Below are 27,531 nucleotides of genomic sequence, written 5' to 3' on the forward strand. Positions count from 1 at the left end.
GTCGCTGGGTCAAAACCCTGGAACTCCCTTCCTAACAGCACTGTGGGTGTGCCTACACCAGATGGACTGCAGCGGTTCAGGAAGGCAGCTCACCACCACCTTCTCAAGGGCAATTAGGGATGTGCAATAAATGCTGGCCTAGCCAGCAATGCCCACAGCCTGTAAATGAATAAAAAAGGATAACAGCTTTTGAAATGTGGCTCTGGCGAGGGGCCCTTCGAATCAACTGGACAGACTGAAGAAGCAATGAATTTGTCTGCAGGAAAGTTGGAGTCCCATCATCTCGTGGGCTTTTAGCTAAAGTGAAGAAGTGGAAATTGAGAAAGTACAACACTGGAAAAGGCAGAGTGAAAGTCTAGCATTGGCAACAATAGGAGGTGAAACATCAGGAAAGAACAGGCCAAATAGTTGAAGGACTGGATGGGCGGACAACATCAGAAAGGGGACAGAGTGGGGAATGACAGCAGCATGCAGAATTGCAATAAACAGAGAGATATGCCAAAGGCCTTTCATGGACTATAGGTAAATATGGATGAGACTGACTCCATTTGTTTCCTGTCCCTCTCTTTCTTTACGCCTCCCCCTGGCACCCCCCCACCCCCCCTGACATAGAACATTTCTCAGCATGTCCAGTTGGTTAGACTTGTTCCTGCAACCTTCACTCAAAAATATTTTCCCACAAAGTTGTTGGGTGTGTGAACTTATAACAGAGCAACAAGAGCATTTTAATGAACCTTGGTGGACAACGGGATAAACAGTTTTAACCCAACAGAACATTGGATTGAGAAATAAGCAGAGGACACCAATTTATGGAAATTGATAAGAGGTCAATAGGGGAACTGGGATCTTACTGAATGATGAAACCAATAGTTGATTTCCTTAACTAATGAAATTTAAAGATAGATTAAGAGACAGAATCAACGACAGAAGGAAAGATGGTGAGCACAAGTCAAATTAGTGTGATGGCCCTTGTGTTTTGAGGTGAAGTTTGTATTATTTTTGTGAAATGTCCCTTTAATTCCAAAGTGAAATTGAGGAACCTTCTGAAAAGGGTGTAATTGGACTTCCTAGCAAGCACTTTAGTTCTGAGAAATTCCCTTGAGACCTGAGGTTGGAAACTTAAAAACAAAGGGAAAATGGAAAGCAAATTGGAAATTGAATTACAGCTGGTCTCAGAACCTACAATTCAGAACACAGAATTTGTGTGAGTAGAAGGCAGCAAAACTCTCGATGAACAGATCAACTTTCTGTTTGATAGTAAGAAGAAAGTACATCTCCAGATGCTCTTGGTGAAGCAACATGCGAGTGAGTTGAGTGTTTGTACCAGAGGACCAGATCATGAACCGGGGCATTGGTTGGTTGTTTGAAAGGGAATCCTGGAAAGCTACACCAGCAAGACCAGAGTGAGGGAGGATTCATAGACAATGCACTTGGTTAACCATATCCAGGGACTACAGACAGAATATGGCTGCTTGTGACAGCGACTGGAAGGCCACATCCATTGAGTGGGAAGTGAGAGATCCTGTATACTGGAGGTCGAGGTGGAATGACTGAGGTTGCATGTCGTATCACCTTTGTGCGGGAAGTGATGCGAGTGTTTGTCACTATGTGAGGTGTATCTTTGTATTGACTATTTAAATTGAGATTTACTTTTTTGATTTGAAATATCATTCACCTATTAATTAATGTTTGAATTAAATTGTTTTTAATTGGTTTGTTAAGGTAAAAATGTTATAAAGTGAAATCTTGTTCATTGGTTTTCTTTCCATGGGCATCATAGAGATTCCTTTCTTTCAGAAAGTTATCGGTCTCTCTGGAGATCGCAACATTAGTTCAGAAAGAGAACTAAAGAGAGAGAAATAAGTTTTTATTAAGAGACAGAAAGGAAATGTACAATTTTTTTATTTTAAATTTTAAATGCAAGAAACCTCTAGAAATGTTTTACTATCTGCAGGAGTGAGATTTCACAGGTTTGCCCTTCCAAACATCACACTTCTCTGTACTAAACTCCATTTGCCACAATTCTGCCCACTTCACCATCCTGTCTATGTCATCATGAATCCTACAACTAGCCTCAGAACATAGGAACAGAAGTAGGACATTTGGCCCCAAAAACCTATTCTACTGTTCAATGAGATGATGGCTGGTCTGCAACCTAACTCCATTTTCCTGCCTTTACCCTATATCCTTTAATACCTTTGGCAAACAAAAATCAATGAATCTAAGTTTTACAATTAACAACTGACCAAGCATCAATTGCCAATGCTGGAAGTGAGTTCCAAAACTCTATAAAACTTCTCTTGAAGACATGATTCCTAATTCCATTCTGACTCTAATTTTTGGGCAATGCCTACAGTCCTGGACTCCCCAACCAGCAGAAATAGCTTCCCCAAACCTCCTTTTCAGTTCCTCTTTATATCTTGAAAGCATTGATCAAAACATCCCTTAACTTCCTAAATTCCATAAAATGCAACCCTAGTTATTTAATCTCTCCTCATGGCTTAACCCTTGAAATTCAGGTATCATCCGAGTAATTCTATGCTGCACTTCCTCTAAGGCCAATATCTCCTTCCTAAGGTCTGGTGTCCAGAACTGCTCACAGTACTCTACATGTGTCCTAACCAAGGCTTTGCATAGCTGAAGCATGACTTCAACTGCCTTCTACTCTATTCCTCAGGGTATAAAGACCAGCAATCCATTAGCCATTTTGATTATCATTTATCTTTTTCACTTTTGACTACGTTGCCAATTTTGGATCATCTACAAACTTTATAATGCATCTGAGTCCAGGTAATGTATGAAAATTGAAGAGAGTGAAGGACCCAAAAGTGATCTTTAGGGAACACCACTGCAAACCACCGCTAAGCCTAAAACACACCCATCCACCACTGCCCTTGGCTTTCTGTCACTGAAACAATTCCATATCCATACAGTCATTTCCCCCTTAATCCCACGAGTTTCCATCTCCCAAACAAGCCTCCAGCGTAGGAGTTTGTCAAATGAGTTCCAAAAGTTCATGTATCTACTGCACTGTCTTAATCAACTTTCTCCCTTATGTCATCAAAGAATTCAATCAGGTTAGTGAGGCATAATTTGCATTTAGAAAATCCATGTTGGCCTTTCCTTGAGTAAACCATGACATTCAAAATAAAGTTTATTTTATCCCTGCTAAAAGTTTTGAATACTTTCTGTACCATTGATGTTAGACTGATTGGCCTGCAGTTTCCTGTTTTATCCCTCTCTCCTTTCTTGAGTAGTGACTTTAGCAACCCTCCAGTCCTCTGGCACTACTCCTGGATCCAATGAGGATTATAAGATTGTAATCAGTGCCTCTGCTATTTCTACCTTCGCTTCTTTCAGTGACCTAGGCTATATTCCATATGGATCAGGTGACTTACCTACTTTCAGTAATGCTAATCTTTTTAGTATGTCTTGTTAATCTACTATTATCCTGGCCTAACTTCACATCATCCACTTCTTTTATGAAGAGAGATGCAAAGTACAGATTTAATACTTTAGCCATGTCCTCTGCCTTTGCATAAAGATTTCCCTTTGGATCCTTAATAAGCCCAGCACTTTCCCTGCTAATCTATAATTTTTGGGCCACGGGGTGTGGAATTATGGAATAATGGAATCTGCAAGAGCGCGAAACATTGTGTGTGGGGGGGGGGTGGTGGTGGCTGAATTAGACGGGAGCCAAAATTTCAATGTCCTGATGGGTTGAGATGCAATGATTAAGTCAGTGATGTGTCATGGCTCAAGATGTTGTGTAGCGGGCCCCCACTTGTATTATATTTGTATGCCATGAATACTCATTATATTGAAACTCTTTTTAATACATCCTGCCTTCAAGATTAAGTCAGTGGCACATGAGAACCTTGTGATACCCAGTTCACATTTGTTTAAAGGTGGCATGCAACATATAGCTTTGTATAGCTGTGTCTGAGGCCAGCAATTTTCCTTGTGGCATGAAGGAGGGGAGAAGGAGAATGGCAACTTGAGTGGAGGCTCGGGACCGGCAAGGTCGAGTCAGGGATGAGGAGGTTGAAAGGTTGGGGTTTGAGTGCATGGAGGAGTAGAAGAGGGATCCAAGGGAGGACAGAGAGCAGGATCGGGGGCTTGGAGGAGTGAGGTGGGAAGGGCCTGGCATCCTGGGAGTTATGGGGGAGATGGTGGGGACAATCAGTCACGGTAAGAAAATGAAGAGCCTAAAGGGCAGGGTCAGTATTGTCCACACATGGGTCCATCTGAGGGTAATGACTGGCAGAGTCCTCACAGAGCTTTAAGTTCGCCTGTGTCATGGACAAAATTTGTGTTCCTTTCCATTTCCCATGATTAATACGTTTGTATGTAAAAGGTGTGTGTTTTTTTACCTTCAGTGATTTTCCCTATTTAAATAATCCCAGGAGCAAGCTTGTGAGTTTTAAAAAAATTAAGCTATTTATTATGGCATACTTGCCCCGCAGGTTTAAAATGTGACATCTCACTCACTCGACTCACACACACACACACTTATGCACACTAAGATTAGATACAGATGAAGGTAAAATGATATAATTACAATTTATGATTGTCTCAGTCTCTTTCATGGCAGACCTGTAGTTTGTTTAGATGAGTTGATGCTTTAGTTGAAGTGAAGATTTGTAAGGCAGAGGATTTGCAGTAAGCTGTGAGGCTTCTTGTAGACGAATTTCCAGGAGGTTGGTTCTCAGGTGATCTCGAAGTTGGAGCAGGTTGGGGGAGTCCTCCTCCCACTTTTGAGGTATTGCTGTTTATTACCTTGGCTGATTAGATGCCTCACAGCTGGTTCAATGCTTTGCTGATGGAACTGTCTCTCTAAAACAAATTCTGGCTGATTTAAAAGCAATCAGAAAGTTTGGCTGTTTCATCATGTGACCTTTTTCAAGTCCAAAGTCCTTTTCCAAATAAACTGGGTGATTAGGTTAATATACATATTGTGTGGTGACTTTCACACCTTGAGAGTTTGAGACAGTTAGTGGCTTTATATATAAATGACTCATTCAATCTGAAACTATCCTTTTGAATTAGTTTCGGGAAAAGACATTGAGTCAACATCCTTTATTCCCCTCCTGGAGCAAGGAGTGTTTCAATCCATAAAATCCTTGGGTGGCCATCTTTTTGCAGTGTTTTTGTGTTTAGTTTTAAAACATAAAAATTATTTTGAAGCTCAGAGTATATTGGAACATGACAACCTATAACATTTCAATTATCCGCACTGAGAGTGATCTTGGACAATCTCCTTTGCAATGCACAGAAGGAAGGGCCAGTTGAGCCTGTGAGGTCAGCCATGTCCCACAAAGTGGCGAGTACAGCACTGGACACTAACAGGAATATTCAATAAAGAGTGAACCAAAAAGAATACAACATTGTTTCTTCCACAATAAAGGAATCTCCCCTGTAACCATCAATGCATACCGACCATGAGGCATACCAGTACATTTAGCTCTCTGACTAATCTACTCTCAACAAATAATGAGGATGCACACAAATAAAGTGAAACCAATGTAGTGTGAAATATTTACAAGTGAAATTTAAATTTTAACAATACTTGTGCCACCTTTATGCTCTCAGTTGCTCTTATGTTAGTGGCAAAGGAGTTGGGCAGGAAAATTTTAGCCATGATGTAGAATCTCCCTGTTTGACCAGGCAGCTCTTTAATAGCCCACCCGTATTGTTAACTGATGGTGGGTTCCACCAACGAAAAGCTTCCCCTGACGTGGAAACCTAAATGTCTCCCACGCAAGCTGTGGCACTTAAAATTTTAATTGTAATCACGTGGGAAATGGAAAAAAATGTAGGAGAGTGGAAGTGGCGCACATTTCAGTTACGCCATTGGGAACGGTGTGCTGCTGATAAAATTCTGCCCTATGTGTTTATAAAATGTTTTAGGGTTCAATTTAATGTTGCCTGCTGATCTTTACTCATAATCTGTCTTTGTCTCCTGTATTATTAAATATTTCAACTCCTTCCTGTATTTGCTATAATCTTCCTGGTTATTTTCTGAATCTTGCTCATGATGTTTGTCATAAGCCTTCTTCTTCTGTTTTATTTCAATTTTATTTCCCTCATCATCTAGCGTTTTTTTTATACATTCATGAGGTGTGGGCGTCGCTGGCTAGGCCAGCGTTTATTGCCCATCTCTAATTGCCCTTGTTCAGAGGGCAGTTAAGAGTCAACCACATTGCTGTGAGTCTGGAGTCACATGTAGGCCAAACCAGGTAAGGATGGCAGATTTCCTTCCCTAAAGGGCATTAGTGAGCCAGATGGGTTTTTACAACAGTCGACAGTAGTTTCATGGTCATCATCAGACTTTTAATTCCAGATTTTTATTGCATTCAAATTTCGCCATCTGCCGTGGTGGGATTCAAACCTGGGCACCCAGAGCATTACCCTGGGGTCTCTGGGGTACCAGGCCAGTGACAATACTACAATGCCACCACCTCCCCAATTAGCTTTGGATGCTCTACCTTTTCACTTCAAAGGAACATCTTTAGTTTGTACCTGAACTATCCCACCCCCTTAATTTGTATCTTTTATGCATTAATAATGTTGTGCACTTTGTAATCCTTGTCTAATAGACAATGTCATCTGTATCTGGGAGAGAAAAACAAACCTGTTGAAACTTTCCTTGCAGCCTTTGCATATCACCGAAGAAATGCCCGCTACAGATGTTAGAATGGCAGATACCATTGGTGGAGGAACTCCAAGGCGACACATGGAGATAGGCCAAAGTTGGTTGAATAAGGAGAGAGAGTATGTGCCTGCTGAAGAAGCTGCACCGCTCCAGGGGATTTTCAAAGCTGAGCTTGTGTTCTTAGCAGATTCATATGGAAGTGACAGTGATTGTTTGTCAAGAGGAACTGAAGCAGAAGTCAATCTTTCAGCAAAAACATTACCTTTGTTAAGTTTGTCTCCAAATACTTTTGCGGATGACAAGAGTAGCTCTATTCGAGCAAAAGAAGTGGTGGGTGAATCAAAGGCCCCATTGTTACAAGATGCTGAGCAGAAGGTGGATGAGGCTTTGCAAGAACCATTCTTTCAGGCAAGAGAAACATTTTTATTCACTTATGTTCACTTACCTTTTTTCTTTTAAATGAATCTGAGTTTCAAGAGCTTCATTCCAGAATTGAAAATTTTGACTATTTGGTATCTAAGCACAGTGATTTGAATATTACATGTGAACAAAGCCTGTATTAATGAACATTACCTGGGAACAGTACACAGTGTTAGTGGACTATATTTGTGAACCGTGCACAGTGTCAATGAACATTGCTCAATGAAGTTCCGTGAAGTTAAATCTGCTGAGTAAAATAATAGGCAGACACAGTCCTAATTTCATGTCCCGCCTTTATTTCAATGTCAGTGCAATTGACAGGCATTGCCAAACAGTACCATTGCTTTAAGTGAATCATCTCTTTTTATACGTTCAAATTTCCCATTTGTTTCCATCAACTCCGTGATTGATTATCAGTTTATGCATTGTTTTTATGGTGCATCACACTGTTCTGTCTGTGCTACTTTCAGCTAACTTGAGCCCCCCACCCCCCCAAATGAGCTACAGTAAATAAGTGTTTAAACTGCTAATTTAATCAATAGTTGAGGTGATCAGAGCCTTTGTCTTGTGCTAATTTAAGCATAACATTATTGTGTATTCCAACTAACCTTTCTCGTCATTTTCAACTTAACTACTTCCTTCCCATGTCTCAACAATTAGGAGTTGGTTGCAGTGTTAATGAACATTATTTGGGAAAAATCCACAGCATTTATGGTCCACAGGCTTAAATTATATTAATTGGAGACCATTCACATTATTAATGGACAGAGCATGTGAACAGCGGGCAGTGTTAATGGACAGAGCTTGGGAACTGCGCACAGTGTTAATGGACAGAGCCTGGGAACTGTGTACAGTGTTAATGGACAGCACTTGGGAACTGTGTACAGTATTGGTGGACAGAGGCTGGGGACTGCACACAGTGTTGATGGACAGAGCCTGGGAACTGCACACTATGTTAACGGACAGAGCTTGTGAACAGCCAACGGTGTTAATGGACAAAGCTTGGGAACTGTGCCAAGTGTTAATAGACAGAGGTTGGGAACTGTGCACGGTGCTGATGGACAGAGCTTTGGAACTGCGGAAAGTGTTAATGACAGAGTTTGTACATTGTGCACAGTGTTGATAAACAGAGCTTGGGAACTGCGCACAATGTTTCAGGACAGAGCCTGAGAACTGTGCACAGTGTTAATGGACAGAGCCTGGGAACTGTGCACAGTGTTAATGGACAGAGCCTGGGAACTGTGCATAATGTTAATGGACAGAGCCTGGGAACTGCACATAGTGTTAATGGACAGAGCCTGGGAACTGTGCACAGTGTTAGTGGACAGAGCCTGGGAACTGTGCACAGCGTTAATGGACAGAACTTGGGAACTGTGTACAGTATTAGTGGACAGAGGCTGGGGACTGCACACAGTGTTAATGGACAGAGGCTGGGGACTGCGCACAATGTTAAGGGACAGAGCTTGTGAACAGCCGACGGTGTTAACGGACAAAGCTTGGGAACTGTGTCAAGTGTTAATAGACAGAGGTTGGGAACTGTGCACGGTGCTGATGGACAGAGCTTTGGAACTGCGGAAAGTGTTAATGGACAGAGTTTGTACATTGTGCACAGTGTTGATAAACAGAGCTTGGGAACTGTGCACAATGTTTCAGGACAGAGCCTGGGGACTGCACACCGTGTTAATAGACAGAGCCTGGGCACTGTGCACACAGTGTTAATAGGCAGAGCCTGGGAACTGAGCACAGTGTTAATGGACAGAGCCTGGGTACTGCACACAGTGCTAATGGACAGAGCTTGGGAACTGTGCATAGTGTTAATGGACAGAGCTTGGGAACTGTGCATAGTGTTAATGGACAGATCTTGGGAAGTGTGCACAGTGTTAATGGGCAGAGCCTGGGTACTGCGCATAGTTTTAATGGACAGAGCTTGGTAACTGTGCACATTGTTAGTTATTAGCTGAGATTTGAGAATAGTGCATAGCGTTAATAGCTCTTTGACTAATGGACAAAACAGAATTGTCATGTGTGGTTACCTTTCAGCTGCAGGAAAGTAGACAATGGTGTCTTCAAGTGGTCAGTATTAGGGCCCCTATTGCTGTAGTTATATATTATTGACCTGGACTTGGGTCTACCGAGCATAATATCTAAGTTTACAAATGATACAAACTGAAAAAGTAGTTAACAGCATGAAGGAATTTGCAAACTTCAGGAATCCATAGACAGACTGATGAAACGAGCATACACACGGCAAATGAAATTTAATGGAGGGAATTGTAAAGCGATATACTTTGGTAGGAAGAATGAGGGGAATACAGAATTAATGGTACAATTTTAAAGAGGTACTTGAAATTAATTCACAGAAATTTTGAAAGTGGCAGGGCGAGTTTAGAAGGCTGTATTTTTTTTTAAAAGTTTGGAGAATCCTTGGCATTAGAGGAATAGAGTGCAAAAGTAAAGAAGTTATGTTAAACCTTTATAGGCCTCAGCTGGATATTGATTTCAGCTTTGAGCACCACATCTCCAGAAGAATTTTGAGGCCTTGCAGAGAATGCAGAAGAGATTCACTGGAATGGTATCTGGGATGAGGGACTTCAGCTGTGTGGAGAGACATGAGACCCTGGGATTGTTCCTGGTGCAAAGAAAGTTAAGGGGCAATTTAGTAGGTGTGTTCAAAACCATGAAGTATGTGGATATATTGAAGAACCTATGTTTAAGACTGGATATATTTCCAAATGGCCTTTGATAAAGCATCACAAAATAGATTAATCAATAAGGTCATAGCTTGAGGAGAAGGAGACAGGGAACATGATGGACAACATATCGCTGCAAGACAGAAGGCAGAGATTATGGGCAAGTGGCAACTACTTGGCAAAGCAACAGTTAGAAAGTCCACAAAAACAAGTATTGGGACCACTGTTATTCACAATTTATATTAATGATTTAGCCATTGCAATTAAAGGTACAATTTCTAAATTTGTGGACAGTACCAAACTGAGGGATGGGGGAATAGTCAATACAGAGGAGGCCTGTAACAAATTATAAAAATACATTAATAACCTTTCAGAATATGTATATAATTGGCAAATAAATTTCAAAATTGATATCAGCATATTACATTTTGGTAAGAAAAATAAGGATGTCAGATCTTACCTGGAAAATAAGAATCTAAATTGAGTGAAGGAGCAAAAGGATTCAGACAAACAAATACACAAATTGCTAAAAGATTAACAAGCCCATAAAAAAACAGTAAACCAATCATTGGGGTTATTTTTAGAGGGGGGGGGAATTGAAAAGTAGTGAAATTATGCTAAACTTGTATCGAGCCTTGATTAGATCACATTTAGAGTACTGTGTACAGTTCTGATTGCCATGTTATGAAAAGGATATAGAGGCATTTGAGAGGGGGCAAAAAGATTTACAAGAATAATACAAAAACTGAGAGCTTATATCTATCAAAGGATTGACAGGTTGGATCTCTTTTCTATTGAAATGAGAAGGCTGAGGGGTGATTTAATAGAGATCTTTAAAATTATGAAAGGTTTTGATGGAATGGATACAGGGAGGATTCATAGGGAAGGGCATGAATAAAGGCCATCAATACAAGGAAGTCAACAAGAAACCCTGGAGGAAACTCGCAAGAGATCTCTTTACTCAGAGATTTGTAAGGTTATGGAACTCCCTACAGGGAGTAGTTGGGGAGAGCAGTATAAATTCATTTAAGAGGAAGCTAGAAAAGGAAATGGGGGAGAAGAGAATAGAGAGTTATGCTGATAGAGTTAAAGATGAAAGGATGGGTGGAGGCTCAAGTGGAGCATAAACACCAGCAGGAACTGGTTGTCTTGACTGGTCTGTTTGCGTGCTGTATGTTCTATGTAATTCTATGTAAGGGTCAATAACCAAAGATGCATATTTAAGGTAGTTGCAAAGAACCAGAGGTGAGATGAAGGGTTTTTTGATTTAATCTAGTGTTGTTATGATTTGGAATGCATTCTGTGTAAAGATAGTGGAAGCTGATTCAATAGCAGCTTTCAGAGGGGTTTGGGTAAATACTTGAAGTGGGAAAAATTGCAGGGAAATGGGGAAAAGCAGTGAAACATGACTAATTACATTGCTCTTTTAAAGAGCTGGCATTGGCATGATGGGCCCCCTGATGACCTACTGTTTTGTAACATTCTGATGACTTGGGAACCTTGCACGGTGATAATGGATATTACATGGGAGCTGAGCACAATATTAATGGGTATTACTTAGGAACCTTGCACAGTGTTGGACATTATTGGGAACAGTGCAGTGTTTGTGGGCATTTTAATGGCCACGTTAATTGTTGGATAGGGCTTTACAGTGTTAAAGTGGAAGTTTGTGACTTCACATCTGTAGACCTTCGCACAGCTGATGATCACTGATCTAGACTCGGCCAAGGAGAGAAATTGTGTGCGACCACATGGAGAGAAAGGAGCATGGATTGGCAAGTCAGTCCAGGCTGCTCTCTCTGCCACCCTGTGCCACTCGACTATTTCAATATCCTCCTGCTGGCCTCCCACCTTGCATAAACTTGAGGTCCTACAAAACTTCGGGTGTGCCTACACCACATGGACTGGAGCGGTTCAAGGAGGGAGTTCATCACCACTTGTGATGGGAAATAAATGGGCATAAGTGCTGGCCTTGCCTGCGACACTCACATCCCATGAACAAATAAAAATCTCTGCCCTTTGCCCCCCTGCTCGCTAAACTACATTACTTTCCAGTCCAGCAACAACTCAATTTTAAAATACTCATCTCTGTTTTTAAATCCTTCCATGGCCTCAACTCTCCCTGTCTCTGCAACCCTCCTCCAGCCCTATAACCCTCCCGGGTCTCTGCACTCCTCCAAGCCGCTTGAGTATCTTGATTTTCTACACTCCATCATTAGCAGTTGTGCCTTCAGGCATCCAAACCTTAAGCTTTGGAATTTGCTCCCTAACCTTCTCCTCTTCTCTACTTCCCTCTCCTCCTTTAAGACTTTTCTTAATACCTACCTCATTGGCCCAGTTTTTGGCCATCTACACTTATAGCTCCTTACGTGGCTTGTGTCAAATTTTGTTTGATAATGCTGCTGCTGTTGTTGTTATTTTAAGCAGTGTTCATGAAGCACCATTTAATGGGTAATGATTAAACATGCAGCCATCCAATGAACTTATTTTTAAAAGAATTATTTTTGGGATGCGGGTACTGCTGACAAGGCCGACATTTATTGCCCATCTCTAGTTGCCCTTGAGAAGTTGGTGATGAGCCTGCACCTTGAACCATTGCAGTTGTGTGGTGAAGGTACTCTTGCAGTGCTGTTAGGTCAGGAGTTTCAAGACTCTGTGATGAAGCAGCGTTGATTATATTTCCAATTCAGGATGGGGCAGTGGCGTTGCTATGCACCTGCTGCCTTTGTCTTTCTAAGTGATAGGGATTGTGGACTTTGGAGGTGCTGTTGAAGAACCCATGGCAATTGCTGCAATGTAGCCTTGACATGATATTGAAGGGGATTGGATGTTTAAGGTGGTGGATGGGTTGCTGATCAAATGGACAGTTTTTGACATGGATGATGCTATGCTGTCAAATGTTTGTCACTTGGCACGTTTTGTAGTGCATGTGTGATAAAATTATTTGTAGAGATCCTATGATATGAGACTAGTTCAATATTCTCCTGCTGGCCTCCCACCTTGGTCGAACTTCCAGCAAAAGGAAAATATGATCTTCCAGAACGATGCATTTTAATGTTTTCTCTATGTATGGACTCACTTCTCACTTCAGAATTGTAGAGCTTTGAGGGAAATAATAGTGCTTGTAATATATATTCAACCACATTCAAACTGACAAAAATGCAGTCAACCGTTAAGGGAAAACTGCTGTAAAACTTGACTGTGATCCAATATATCAATCATGATCTAATTGAATTATGGAACAGGCTTAAGGGGCTGGATGGCTCACCTCTGTTCCTATGTTCCTATATAATTTAGATACAGTTTTCACACTACTTTTGGTTAACAGATCATGAGGCCAAAGCTGACTCTTTTCTGTTCTATGAATGTCAAGACACTGTGAAGTAATTTTGAAAAGAATACTCTCCAGCTCTTATTTTCAAGCCAGAAACAGTGCAATGTGAAACTATTTCCAAATTGTATGTGATTATCGAGGTCACTCTCATTTTACGCTGTTTTCATTTCAGCCCAAATAGCAATTGGCAGAACACTGCAGATCATTTCCCAGTAAGAATGTCAATGGGGAGCAAAGAAAACATATATGAGTCCATCATTCTGAAAGATTATGTTTAGTTTTGCTGAATGTTCAGTAATCTGACTATCAGTCCCACGTCACTTTTTTATTTATTCAAGGGATGTGGGCATCGGCCAGCATTTATTGCCCATCCCTAATTGCCAATAAATGCTGGCTTTGTCAGTGATGCCCACAACCTATGAATGAATAAAAACATTTTTTAAAGTCATATGATCTCTGCAAACAATGTTGTCTGAAATGCAATACCAAATGTGCCAGTGTTGGACACGAAGCAGGGCAATAAGCCAGCACATTTTGGAATTGTAGCACCTTTAATAGCTCCAGTTTGAATGGTTGGGAATTATGTTGCAGGTATTTCCTGTAGCGCATCTATGATTTTCCTGTTGAACATGTTTCCCTCACAGGTGTAGTTGATTTAGTGCCAAGTCCTTGGAAGGGGACAGGTGGATATTTACCAAAACCATACCAGCTGTTCCAACCAGACATAAGCGTATCTTCAAATATCTTCCATTCACTGTATAAAAAAGAAACATCTGCTTTCTCTAAATAATTTGAGTGACTTTGTAGGTGGCAGAAACATAAAGGCCCAGATCTTCTAGTCAGTGTAAATGCCTTTTTTAAAAACATTTAACTACAACGCTAAACCTTGCCAGCCAACTTCCATTAGAAGAATTTAGTTGAGATTTTCAAAGCCTTCTTTGGAATGACTGAGAAGGGTTCTTACTAGTAACAATTGTTCGCACAGAATTTGCTGGAGAAATGGTGATGAATTCATGGCATTAAGTGCTCTGATCCAGTGAAATTTGGATGTCCTTTTGGGCGACATTCTAGCTGAAAAATATGGATTCTTACAGTGCAGATTTGTTTTGGGTGCACTGCAAAAACAAAAATAAATTCAAGCTTAGTAAATATTTCCATTACTGGATATTTCCTGAGCGCAGTTCGATCCAAGCAGTGTTTGTAAACAGTGTGCATTTATATGCAGGATGAAGTGATTATACTGACTGCTATAATCACTGGCCACTCACAAAATAGGAAGCTGATTCTGTGGCTGCTGGTTTTGTTAGGTGACCTTAATCCAATTATTGAAAGAAAACCATGTCTATATTGAGTAGACAAAAACAGAATTACCTGGAAAATCTCAGCAGGTCTGGCAGCATCGGTGGAGAAGAAATCAGTTAACGTTTCGAGTCTTCACGACCCTTCGGCAGAACTGAAGCATAGTTAGGAGAAAGGTGAAATATAAGCTGGTTTAAGGTGGGGGGGTGGGGGGAGAGAGAAGTGGAGGGTGTGGTGACTGAAGGTGATTGAACCACACCCTCCACTTCTCTCTCCCCCCGCCCCCCCCCACCACCTTAAACCAGCTTATATTTCACCTTTCTCCTAACTATGCTTCAGTTCTGCCGAAGGGTCGTGAAGACTCGAAACGTTAACTGATTTCTTCTCCACCGACGCTGCCAGACCTGCTGAGTTTTTCCAGGTAATTCTGTTTTTGTTTTGGATTTCCAGCATCCGCAGTAGCTTTTAGCTTTTTGTTTTTATCTATATTGAGTAGGATCATCACTAACCATTAATTTTTGATTGCTTTTTTGTTAATTACACTCTTATTGATTGAATTTTGTGAAGCATTTGCTGATTTAATTTTACATAATTATTTGTATATATAGGGAAGTATTAATAGCAAAAATGAAGTTCATTTAGTTTAATTCAATTCTAATTTTAAAACTTAGAGTGCATTCACACTGCAGAAAATGGAATCAGATGGAAATTGCACTTCAATTTGCTTCAGGTTTAGAAAGCTGATTCACATTGGCTCCTCAGAATCTGGGCTTAAATTACTATGAAGACTGTTGGTACCATTGTGTCATGATATGTGTGTGGAAACATCACAAGAAGTGTACAGGACAGTTAGTAAAATTTAGGACCAATTCAAAAGATTTTTATATTATCTCTGAGAGCGACAATCAATGGTACAAAGTCGTCATCTTGCAATTTCTATTTTCTTGCCTTATCAAGTATCAACCACCTTCTCCCTCCACCCCCTTCCCACCACCCTTACACCCCATCCCTTGATACTTCTGAATCTTGTTATGATCCTGGACCTGACCCCAAATGTTTGTTATGATCCAGTTAGGGAACAATAACTTTTGTTTAAAATAGACAAAGCTTGAGATTCAGGATGCTTGCTAACAGAATAAAGCCACAAGATTCCATGGGGCTTGAACAAACAAAAATAAACTTTATTATACTAGGTCAGAAAGATAAAATAATTTACAACATTTGTCTTATACTCTAACATTCAGGGTTAATAAAAGGAACATGTGAATTAACAGATAAATGGTGGTCGAACACATCACACTGCGCAATAAATGGCAGATGCGACCAAGGCAGATTCCATGGATTTCTCAATAACCCACCAAGACACTAGTAAGCATTGTGAGTCAACCAATCTCGTTGAAACTCTGTCTCTCTCATGAGGGTTTCCAGTGTTCACTTTCAAAGATCTTGCCTTGGAATTCTCTCCAAATTTGCTCCAACTAGGATGGCGTCAAAAACAGCCCACCTTGCAGGGTTTCAATCTCATCCTCCAAGATTCTATTCCCCTGGATTCCCGAGTATGCATTCAAGCATCAAATTATAAGCACAACTTCAGCTCTTCTGTACTGAGCAGAATACTATTGCTCCAAAGGGTTACCTTCGCCCCAGTGGCCGGCAGAATGGAGTCACCAACCTTCTTTTTTCTTGGATCTTCAGGGCTTCTCCGGCAGTCTCTTTGATCATCAGGGCTTCTCCTGAGCCCTCATCACTCAAAGTCTGTCAACTACAACCCTTTTTTTTCTGCTTTGAGCCTCTTTCTTTGTTCCTCTTTTTTTTTCTTAACTGTGACCTCACCCTGTCCCCTCTCCCTTTTGGGACCTCTCTGTCCCCTGCCAGGGTCTTCCTTTCAGACCTCTTCCTCTCCCTTGCCTGGGGAACTCTTTATTATGACGTCCTGTCCCAGTAACATGACTGGGGCTCTTGCACCATTTTTTCTTCTCTTTTTAAGCAGGTGCACTGCTGTCAGGATGGCTGAGCCCTTTAACTGCTGGACTGCGCATATACAGCCCGCCCCCTGAGGCCTGTCGTGACTTGGACCTCCTGGGCCCCTTCCACATGAAGGTAAGTCAGATCTCATCACAATCTGAACTTCAAAACAGCAATGGTCTAGAATTCATGCTTCAGGACTCAAACCATAAGATACTGGGGCTTCTAATTCTGTTTCATTGCCTAGGCTGACACTCAGTGCAGCATTGAAAGATTGCTGCACTGTTGGAGGTGTTGTGTTTTGGATGAAATGTTAACTTAAGGCCCCTTCTGCCCTTTCAGGCAGTTGTAAAAGATTCCATAGCAATATTTGAAGAAGATCGGGGGAGTTCTCCCAATTTTCCAGGCCAATATTTATCCCTTAATCACTTTCACTAAAAAAAAGATTAACTGGTCACTATCACATTGTTGTTTGGGACACCTGGCTTGGTTAGCTGTTGCATTTCTTGCATACAGCAGTGACTACACTTCAAAAGTGGCTGAAAAGTGCTTTGTGATGTCCTGAGATTGTAAGAGACACTATATAAATATAAATTCTTTCTCCTTTCTGAAGTTCTATGTGATCTGACATTGCCATTGTTTGCATGCCATCTTTAGCATTGTCAATTTGCTGCAACACTGAGGAGGTGAGATCTGAAACAAAGTTCAGCTAGACTCAAATTCAACTTGATTTCAAACTCTAATTTATGGTCAGGAAATTCCAGATCACACAACTTTGTTATGAAATCCCATTCTGTCCACGGTGGTCTTGCTATTCATTAAGATTTATCGTTTCAGAAATTCCTTTCATGTTGCGCAATTTTTCTAAACACTGTTCCAGAAACTCCTGCAGACCTGCAGCACAGCAACTTGAAATTCTCAATGTGCATAACATTTGCAAAGTGTGGATCTGTAGATTTTAAAACCCATGGAGGAAATGTGACTGAATGGTATGATGAGTTTGTATCAGTAAACCTGGTTCTGCGGCATTTGACAAGATCCAAATTTGCAGGGGAGTGACTACTTCCTGATGGCTGTGAGGATCCCAACTGAAACAAGTTTGAGTAGTCTTGATGGTCTCCTAATGAAAATCAAAGACACAAAGCTCCCTATAATGTGACACAAGGTGAGGGGAGAACAATTATTAAACGTACTGAAAAAGAATGTGTTATAGTTTTGTCCCACGAGCATTTTTGGCTGTAGAATTTCTGAAATTTGTGCTGGAGAACTTTCTCCTACATTTTTTCAGCCCAGTGTGGAAGGAAGCAGTGTTGGATCATGGGAAATGAAATGGGGCAAGTGAAGCATATTTCAGTAGGAGAGCAGTAATTATAATATCAGTAGGCTTAGTGTAGTTACACCAAAGGGCAAGGCACAAGCAAGCATAAGGGTACTTAAATGGAGGAGGCCTAACTTCAGTGAGTTGAAAAAGTGGATTCACAGTATCACAGAATCTTTACAGTGCAGAAGGAGGCCATTTGACCCATTGAGTCTGCACTGGCTGACTGAAAGAGCATTCCACCTAGTCCCACTCCCCTATCTTATCCCCGTAACCTTGCACATTCTCTCTTCGGGTAGCAATCCAATTCCCTTTTGAATACCTCGATCGAACTTGCCTCCATCACCCTTTCAGGAAGTTTGTTCCAGACTCCAAACACCCTCTGGGTGCAAAAATTTTTCCTCACATCACATTTACTCCTTTTGCCAATTATTTTGAATCTGTGCCTTCTAGTTCTTGATGCTCTCTTGAGTGGGCACGGTTTCTCACTATTTACCCTGTCCATACCCCTCAGGATCTTGAATACCTCTATCAAGTCTCCGCTCAGCCTTCTTTTCTCCAATGAAAACAGTCCCAACTTCTCTAATCTATCCTCATGGCTACAATTCTTCATCCTGGGAGTCATTGCTGTGAATCTACTCTCTTCAATGCCTTCACATCCTTCGTCAAGCATGGCACCCAAAACTGGATGCAGTACTTGAGATGAAGCCTTATGCAAGTTCAACATGGCCTCCTTATTCTTGCACTCAGCCTGATTCTTTATTGTATTTTCTACCTGACATCTGTCATACGTGCACTTCTTCCTTTTCATCTTTACTTCTATCTCTCTCGTCATCCAGGGTGTTCTGGATTTATTTGTCCTACCTTTCCCCTTCAAGGGAATATACCTTGACATTGCCTGCGATACTTTTTCTTTGAAGGTGGCCCATTGTTCAGCCTCTCTGTCTTTTCTGCCAACATTTGATTCCAACTCACTTGACTCAGATGCATTCTCATCCCATTGAAGTTGGCTTTCAGCCAATTAATTATCCCTGCTTTGGATTGTTCTCTGTCCTTTTCCATGATTAACATAAACCTTATGATACAATGGTCACTGTCCCCTAGAGGGTCTCCCACTGATACTTGATCCACTTGGACCAACTCATTCCCAGAACCAGGTCCAAAGGTGCATGTCCTCTTGTTGGACTGGAAACATGCTGCTGTAGAAAATTATCTCTAACACACTCCAGGAACTTTGTCCCCTCTTGTCCTTTTGTACTATTCCTATCCCAGCCTATATGTGTACAATTGAAGTCCCCCATTATAATTACTCTATAATTCTTGCACCTCTCTGGATAACCCCAGCAACTATAAGCTATTCACCTAACGCCTGGTGGCAAAATTTTTAGGGCCGTAATTTCTGACAAAATGAATTGGCATTTGGAGAAGTTTGGGCTAATAAACAAAAGTTAGCGTTGGTTTATTAAAGGCAAATCATGTTGGACTAACTTGATTGAGTTCTTTGAAGTAACAGAAAAAGTTGTTGAGGGTAGTGTTGATGTTGCATTTCTTACTCAAGATGTTTTTGACAACCTCATGGTAGACATGTTCATAAATTGAAGCCAATGGAATTAAAGGGGCAGTGGCAGCATGGGTACAAAATTGGCTCAGGGACACAGAGTAGAGAGTAGTGAGTGATGTTGATTATTTTTCAGACTGGAGGGGAAGTGCTGTTTCCCAATTAAGGATCAGTATTGGTATCGTGGTTCTTCATGGTATAAGTGACCTGGGCCTGGATATGCAGGGCATAATTTCAAAGTTTGCAGATGATGCAGAACTTGGAAATATAGTAACCAATAAGGAGGATGGTAACAGAGGCAGACTGGTGACATGGACAGACACATTGTAGGTGAAATTTAATGAGGAAAAGGGTGAAGTGTTACATTTTCATAGGAAGAATGAGAAGGGGCAATCTGAACGAAATGGTTGCAATTGGTCAGGTACCTGTTGTGTTGACACAGAGCATTGGATCAACAATAAAGAACATGACAAGGGTGTACCAGAAAGAAGTTGTCCGAGTTTTCATAGTTTTTGATGTATCTAGATGCTTAGCATTTTACTCTATTCTGAAATGGACAGAAGACTTGACGAAGCCTATCCCTGCCGTGCTCTTGGATAACAAAAGGGATCAGCAATGGGATGGTTTGGAGAATATAAATGTAAATGGGAAATGCTGGAATTACTCAGCAGGTTTGGCAGCTTCTGTGGAGAGAGAAACAAGAGTTACTGCATCAGGCCTGCTGTCAGAACTGGAAAACATCATAGGTGCTATAGATTTTAAGCAAGTACAGAGGCCAGGAAAGTGGGACGTGAGGAGATAACAAAAGGGAAGGACTGCTAGATTGGAAGGCAAGGATGGTTTAAAAGACAGAAGGTAATATGGTGCAATGCAAACTCAGGTGTTAATGGGTTAATGTAGAAATGAAAGATGAGGTGAGAGGAGCTGCAAATGACAGCAGGGATTTTAAATGACCAGCAATTGTTGTCTGAAGAAATGGGACCAGTGGTTATAACCTGAAACTGTTGAGCTCAGTGTTGAGTCTGGAAGGATGAGGCTCTGTCTCTTGAGCTCTTGTTGAATTTTATTAGAACAGCAGCCCAAGTGCAGAGAGGCCAGTGAGGGAGTGGGGCAAAGAATTAAAATGGTAAGTGATTGGAAGCTTGCAGACTCCAAGAGAGAATCTCACCACCTACCTTTGACATCATTGGCATTACCATCACTATCAGCATCCTGGGGGTTACCATTGACCAGAAACTGAACTGGACCAGCCATATAAATACTGTGGCTACAAGAGTAGGAGAGAGACTGGGAATTCTGTGTCAAGTTTCTCAGAGGCTAGGAATCCTGCAGCAAGTAACTCATCTCCTGACTCCCAAAGTCTATTCACCATCTACAAGGCACAAGTCACTGAAGAAGCTCAATACCATTCAAGACAAAGCAGCCCACATGATTGGCACGTCATTCACCATTCTCCCTTCACCACCGACACACAGTGATAGTATATCTTATATGAGATGCACTGCAGCAACTCACCAAGGCTCCTTCGACTGCACTTTCCAAACACGCAACCTCTAACACCTAGAAGGACAAGGGCAGCGGACGTTTGGAAATACTAGCACCTGAAAGTTCCCTTCCAAGCCAAACACCATCCTGACTTGGAACTATATTGTCATTCCTTCACTGTCATGGGAACAAAATCCTGGAACTCCCTTCCCAGCAGCACTGTGGGTGTACCTGCACCAGATATACTGCAACTGTTCAGGAAGGTAGCTCTTCTTCACTTTCTTAAGGGCAATTAGGGATGGCAATAAATACTGGCATTGCCAGTCATGCCTATGCCCCATGAAAGAATAAGACAAAAGATTGAATCAAAGTGTTCAGTAGAGCAATCACCTAGTCCTCTGGTTGTCCTATTATGAGAGGGTGAATAAATTGGGCCTTAATTCTCTGGAGTTTAGAAGAATGAGAGGTGATCTCATGGAAACATACAAGATTCTGAAGGGGCTTGACAGGGTAGATACTGAGAGGTTGTTTCCCTTAGTACTGAAACCTAGAAGGGGGGCACAGTCTTAGCGTAGTGGGCCAATCATTTAAGACTGAGATGAGAAATTTCTTCTTCAAAGGGTTATGATTCTTTGGAATTTTCTACTCCAGAGGGTTGTGGATGTTCCAGCATTGAATATGTTTGAGGCTGAGATAGGCAGATTTTTGGTGTCTCAGGGAATTTAGGGACATGGAACATTGGACTTAGGAACTATGGGGCATGAGCAGGAAAGTGGAGTTGAAGCCAAAGCTCAGCCACAATTGTATTAAATGCTGAACAGGCTCAACAGGCCATATGGTCTACTTGTCCTCCCAGTGTAGAGGAGACCACATCATGAACAGAAAAGGAGTACCAGTAAATCACTGTTCCACTTGGAAGCACTGCTTGGGTTGAGGAGATAAAATGGCAGGTGTTGTATCTCTTACATTTGTATGGGAAGGAGCTATATGAAGGGTGTTGGAGGTGATTGAAGCATAGACTAGGATGTCACAGAAAGCCTGGTCTCTTCAGATTGCTGATTTGGGCATGGGAGGGTAAGATGTATTTGGTGGTGGCCTGGAGATGGCAGAAATAGCGCAGGATGATCCATTAAATATGTAAGCTATGGGGTTGGAAGGTGAAGACAAGGAAACCCTATCATGGTTCTAGGAAGGAGGGGAAGGTATAAGAGAAAATGTCTGGGAAATGAGACGGACAAGTTGAGGGCCCTGCCTACCACAGTGCAGGGTAAAACTGGATGAAGAAAAGGAAGATATACCCTGACAACGAAGATAGCATCGTTAGAACAGATATGACAGAGAAACTGGGAGAATGGAATAGAACTATTATTATAACGACTTAGAGACTTGGTTGACAACTTCTCAGAACAGCCATTCTGAAGTGGCTGCTTACTACACTAACTCATGGTAATGTGCGGTGAGGAGATTGCGAGAACATATTAGAAAATTCAACCCACTGCCAAGTGCATACCTTCAGTTGCCTTGGCCTTGAGCTCTGGGACTCCTTTCCCAAACCTCTCCCCCCTCCCTAATTCCCTCTCCTACTTTAGGATTCTCCATAAAAGCTACCTCACCTGTCTTAACTTTTATGCAGCTTGGCGTCAGATTTTGTTTGATAATGCCCCTTTGAAGCCCCTTAGGATGTTGCTACATTAAAGACGTATGTAAATGCACATTGTTGCTAAAGTACATGCTGGCTCACTCCCCACCGAAAACCCAGCTGCCATCTGCTTTTCAGGTGGCAACTCCATAAAGTTAATGAATTTCTGTTGGCAGCAAAAACCAGCAGCATGCTCCTAATGACAATTTTGGGAGAATATCAAGCTGCAAATGAGCAACTTGATTCAGGCACCTTGTCAAATGGCTCAACACATCAACAAACAGCATGCCAAAGGCAAGATAACCCAAACTTAAACTTACTCAGAATGCATTAAAGATGATCATTCCAAGTGTGCTGATCCATCTAAATTCTCTAGTTGTGAAGGAGCTGGAAGTTTAGCAGGATATATTGGATGAATATGTAGCTGAAGAGATGGCGTGAGGGGGAGGGTTTCAGATTCCTGGGACATTGGGACCAGTTCTGGGGGAGGTGGGACCAGTACAAACTGGACAGGTTACACCTGGGCAGGACCAGGACTGATGTCCCAGGGTGAATATTTGCTAGAGTGGTTGGGGAGGGTTTGAACTAAAGTGGCAGGGGGATGGGAACCTATGCAAGGAGTCAGAGGAGGGGGAATCAAGGACAAGAACAAAAGACAGAAAGGGGAATAAGAAAAGTGATAGGCAGAGAAATCAAGGGCAAGAATCAAACAGGGCCTCAGTGAAAAATAGTGGGAACGGGACAAGTAATGTTAAAAAGACGAGCCTTAAGGCTTTGTGCCTTAACGTGAGGAGCATTCGTAATAAAGTTGATGAATTAACGACGCAAATAGATGTAAACATATGATATAGTCGGGATTACGGAGACATGGCTGCAGGGTGACCAGGGATGGGAACTGAACATTCAGGGGCATTCGGTATTTAAGGACAGACAAAAAGGAAAAGGCGGTGGAGTTGCATTGCTGGTTAAAGAGGAAATTAATGCAATAGTGAGGAAAGATATTAGTTCCGACGATGTGGAATCTGTATGGGTAGGGCTGAGAAACACTAATGGGTAAAAAACGTTAGTGGGGGTTGGATATAGACCCCCAAACTGTAGTGGTGATGTTGGGAATGGCATTAAACAGGAAATTAGAGACACATATAATAAAGGAACATCTATAATAATGGGTGACTTTAATTGCATATAGATTGGTCAAATCAAATTAGTAACAATACTGAAGAGGAGGAATTTCTGGAGTGTATACGGGATATTTTTCTGGACCAATACATTGAGGAGCCAACTAGACAGCAGGCCATCCTAGACTGGGTATTGTGTAATGAGAAAGGAATAATTGGCAATCTAGTTGTGTGAAGCCTCTTGGAGATGAGCGACCATAATATGATAGAATTCTTCATCAAGATGGAGAGTGACATAGTTGATTCTGAGACTAGGGACCTGAATCTTAATAAAGGAAACTGCGGTGGCATGAGGCATGAGTTGGCTATGATGGATTGGGAATCGTTACTTAAAGGGATGACGGTGGATAGGCAATGGCAAACATTCAAAGAGCGTATGGGTGAACTGCAACAATTGTTTATTTCTGTCTGGCGCAAAAGCAAAACAGGAAAGGTGGTCAAACCATGGCTTACAAGGGAAATTAGAGATAGTATTAGATGCAAGGAAGAGGCATACAAATTGGCCAGAAAAAACAACAGACCTGAGGATTGGGAGCAGTTTAGAATTCAGCAAAGGAGGACCAAGGGATTGATTAAAAAGGGGAAAATAGAGTACGAGAGCAAGTTTGTGGGGAACATGAAAACTGACGTAAAAGCTTCTTTAGGTATGTGAAGAGAAAAAGATTGGTGAAGACAAATGGAGGTCCCTTACAGTCAGAAACAGGGGAATTTATAATGGGGAACAAAGAAATGGCTGACCAACTAAATACATACTTTGGTTCTGTCTTCATAAAGGAGGACACTAATAACATACCAGAAATGTTGGGGAACACAGGGTTTAGTGAGAGGGAGGAACTAAAAGAAATCAGTATGAGTAGGGAAATTGATGGGATTGAAGGCCGATAAATCCCCAGGGCCTGATCATCTACATCCCAGAGTACTTAAGGAAGTGGCCCTAGAAATAGTGGATGCATTGGTGGTCATCTTCCGAGATTCTATAGACTCTGGAACAGTTCCTAAAGATTGGAGGGTAGCTAATGTAACCCCACTATTTAAAAAGGGAAGTAGAGAGAAAATGGGGAATTATAGACCAGTCAGCCTGACATTGGTAGTGGGGAAAATTCTAGAGCCATTATAGAACATTTAATAGCTGAGCACTTGGAAAACAGTGGCAGAATCGGACAGAGTCATGGATTTACAAAGGGGAAATCATGCTTGACAAATCTACTGGAATTTTTTGAGGATGTAACTAGTAGAGTTGATGAGAGGGAGTCAGTGGATGTGGTTTATTTGGACTTACAGAAGGCTTTTGACAAAGCCCCACATAAGAGATTAGCGTGTAAAATTAAAGCGCATGGGATTGGGGGTAGTGTATTCAGAAGGATTGAAAACTGGTTGGCAGACAGGAAACAAAGAGTAGGAATAAACAGGTTTTTTTCCGAATGGCAGGCAGTGACTAGTGGGGTACCGCAGGGATCGGTGCTGGGTCCCCAGCTATTCACAATATATATTTATGATTTGGATGAGGGAACTAAATGTAATATCTCCAAATTTGCAGATGACACAAAGCTGGGTGGGAGGATGAGCTGTGAGGAGGATGCAGAGATGCTTCAATGTGATTTGGACAAGCTGAGTGAGTGGGTAAATGCATGGCAGATGCAGTATAATATGGATAAATGTAAGGTTATCTGATTTGGTAGCAAAAACAGGAAGGCAAATTATTATCTGAATGGCTATAAATTGAGAGAGGGGAATCTGCAATGAGACCTGGGTATCCTTGTATACCAGTCACTGAAGGTAAGCATGCAGGTGCAGCAGGCGGTAAAGAAAGCAAATGGTATGTTGGCCTTCATAGCCAGAGGATTCGAGTACAGGAGCAGGGATATCTTGCTGCAATTATAGAGGGCCTTGGTGAGACCACAGCTGGAATATTGTGTGCATTTTTGGTCTCCTTATCTGAGGAAGGATGCTCTTGCTATATAGGGAGTGCAGCGAAGGTTTACCAGACTGATTCCTGGAATGGCGGGACTGACATATGAGGAGAGATTGAGTCGGTTAGGATCATATTCGCTAGAGTTCAGAAGAATGAGGAGGATCTCATAGAAACCTATAAAATTCTAACAGAACTAGACAGGGTAGACGTAGGAAGGATGTCCCCGATGGTGGGGAAGTCCAGAACCAGGGGTCACAATCTGAGGATACGGAGTAGGCCATTTAGGACTGAGATGAGGAGAAATTTCTTCACCCAGAGAGTGGTGAGCCTGTGGAATTCACTACCACGGAAAGTAGTTGAGGCCAAAACATTGTATGTTTTGAAGAAGGAGTTAGATATAGCTCTTGGGGTGAAAGGGATCAAAGGATATGGGGAGAAAGCGGGAGCAGGCTATTGAGTTGGATGATCAGCCATAATGAATGGCGGAGCAGGCTTGAAGGACTGAATGGCCTACTCCTGCTCCTATTTTCTATGTTTCTATGTTTACATATATTAGAGGTAATTAAATAGCACAACGTCATTCAAAGAGAATGCTATATTTATAGGGCAATTCAAGTAATGTTTGGCATATCTGATTGATCTTCATTCATGTCACTGTTGTAAGATTTTGGTCTGGGAATTTCAGATTACCCAAAAAGTGGGTCAAGCTTTTTAATTGTCTTAAAGTAGTTTATTAAGGAACAACAGTTTAAATAAGGCACATAAGCTAAATAGACATAAAAAAAAATCTGACCTGTGAGAGGTGAGAACGGTTTAGTGGTCCTGGAGGACAAACAGACGGGAGACTCAAAGTGAGTGCTGATCTCCATAGCTGGTGGTGGCAGTCCCTTGTTATGACCGGTCCCCAGGCGAGGGCCCCCAATTTGCTAACTTCCTGAACAGGACCCCAATTTTGTTATGCTCACGGGTGAGGAGGAATGATCTGGCTCCCATTCTTTATTCAACCTCCTCGGTTGGTAGCAACGATTTTAACCCAAGAGGGACCCTTCTCCCATGGATACCTTTTCCCCGTCCAAATGTATTTACTTTTTAGATGGAGGCAATTTAACTAGGCTTTCTTGAGTCAAAGAAAGGGTACATTTATTGGTTGCTAAAAATTTGAGAAAAATAATAAAAACACACCATGCATACACACAGATCAGAAATGAGAAGTTAAGAGTCCAAATGAAAGTTTAAATAATATATGAATCAGGCTTTAGCTTGTTCATGAGGCATAGATGGCGATACATTGCGGCCGTTAAGTTGGGTGATTCCAGTAGGGCTGACTTTGGCTGTTTTGCAGTTGGTTTGGAGACACTTTGCTCTGCAGGTTGGCTGAAGAAGCTGTCCTATCTCTTTTTTGATTGTGGCTTTGCTGAGTCTTGCCTCTGTCAACAGAGAGAGAGAGAGAAGGACTTTGCCTGAAACATGCAGGGGTGACTAGTTGGTGGTCTTGTGCTGTCACTGACATAGCACACACTGCACTGCTCTGCTGCTAGCTTTACAACCCATTTTTCCCTGTGTATTTCCGTAAAGGGGATAAAAATCTTGTCTTGCGCCCAGAATCTGTTTTCTTTGATCTCGAACCATTTTACACATTCTGAGATATGAATCAACAGGAGATGGATTTTAGGTGCCTGCTGGGATGTGGTAGTCACTCCTTTGTTTCTGCAACAACAGTCGAGGTTGTTGAGCAGCTCTGAAGAACAGTCATACGGACTTGAAAGGTTAACTCTGGCTTTCTCTCCACAGATGCCATCAGACCTGCCGAGCTTTTCCAGCATTTTTTGTTTTTGTAACGGTAGATTAAAGTTCAGTCTTTTGCATCTTTCCTTTCCCCCTTTAAATGTTACTGCTTGAAGAAGGCCATGACACCTTTTGAGATGTGACATTCCATGTTCTCTCAGGGCAGGTCTGTCAGTATAATCCACATAGGAATTTTCCAGAAAGTGTTCACTTTACATTATTAGCCATGTTTTGCTCAGTGTCCTTGATTGTATTTCTTTAAAAACACACACCTCTTCTTAAAAAAAGTTCAA

At 41.7% G+C, this 27,531-nt stretch overlaps 1 protein-coding gene and 1 long non-coding RNA gene across 6 annotated transcripts in view; one reads left to right on the forward strand and one right to left on the reverse strand.

Moving 5' to 3' along the window:
• Nucleotides 1–27,531, reverse strand: part of LOC144680686 (uncharacterized) — a 462,270-nt gene that overhangs the window by 389,905 nt on the left and 44,834 nt on the right. The window lies entirely within an intron of this gene.
• The window catches only part of LOC144680682 (muscular LMNA-interacting protein-like), a 234,053-nt gene that overhangs the window by 126,047 nt on the left and 80,475 nt on the right, over nt 1–27,531 (forward strand). For all 5 annotated transcript variants that reach the window (XM_078541929.1, XM_078541930.1, XM_078541928.1 and 2 more), the window contains one exon: nt 6,656–7,063. In XM_078541929.1, the coding sequence (XP_078398055.1) occupies nt 6,656–7,063 (408 nt within the window). The remainder of the gene's footprint in view (nt 1–6,655; nt 7,064–27,531) is intronic.

This window comes from Cetorhinus maximus, chromosome 5, assembly GCF_964194155.1.
Source record: "Cetorhinus maximus chromosome 5, sCetMax3.hap1.1, whole genome shotgun sequence".
NCBI classification, from domain to species: Eukaryota; Metazoa; Chordata; class Chondrichthyes; order Lamniformes; family Cetorhinidae; genus Cetorhinus; species Cetorhinus maximus.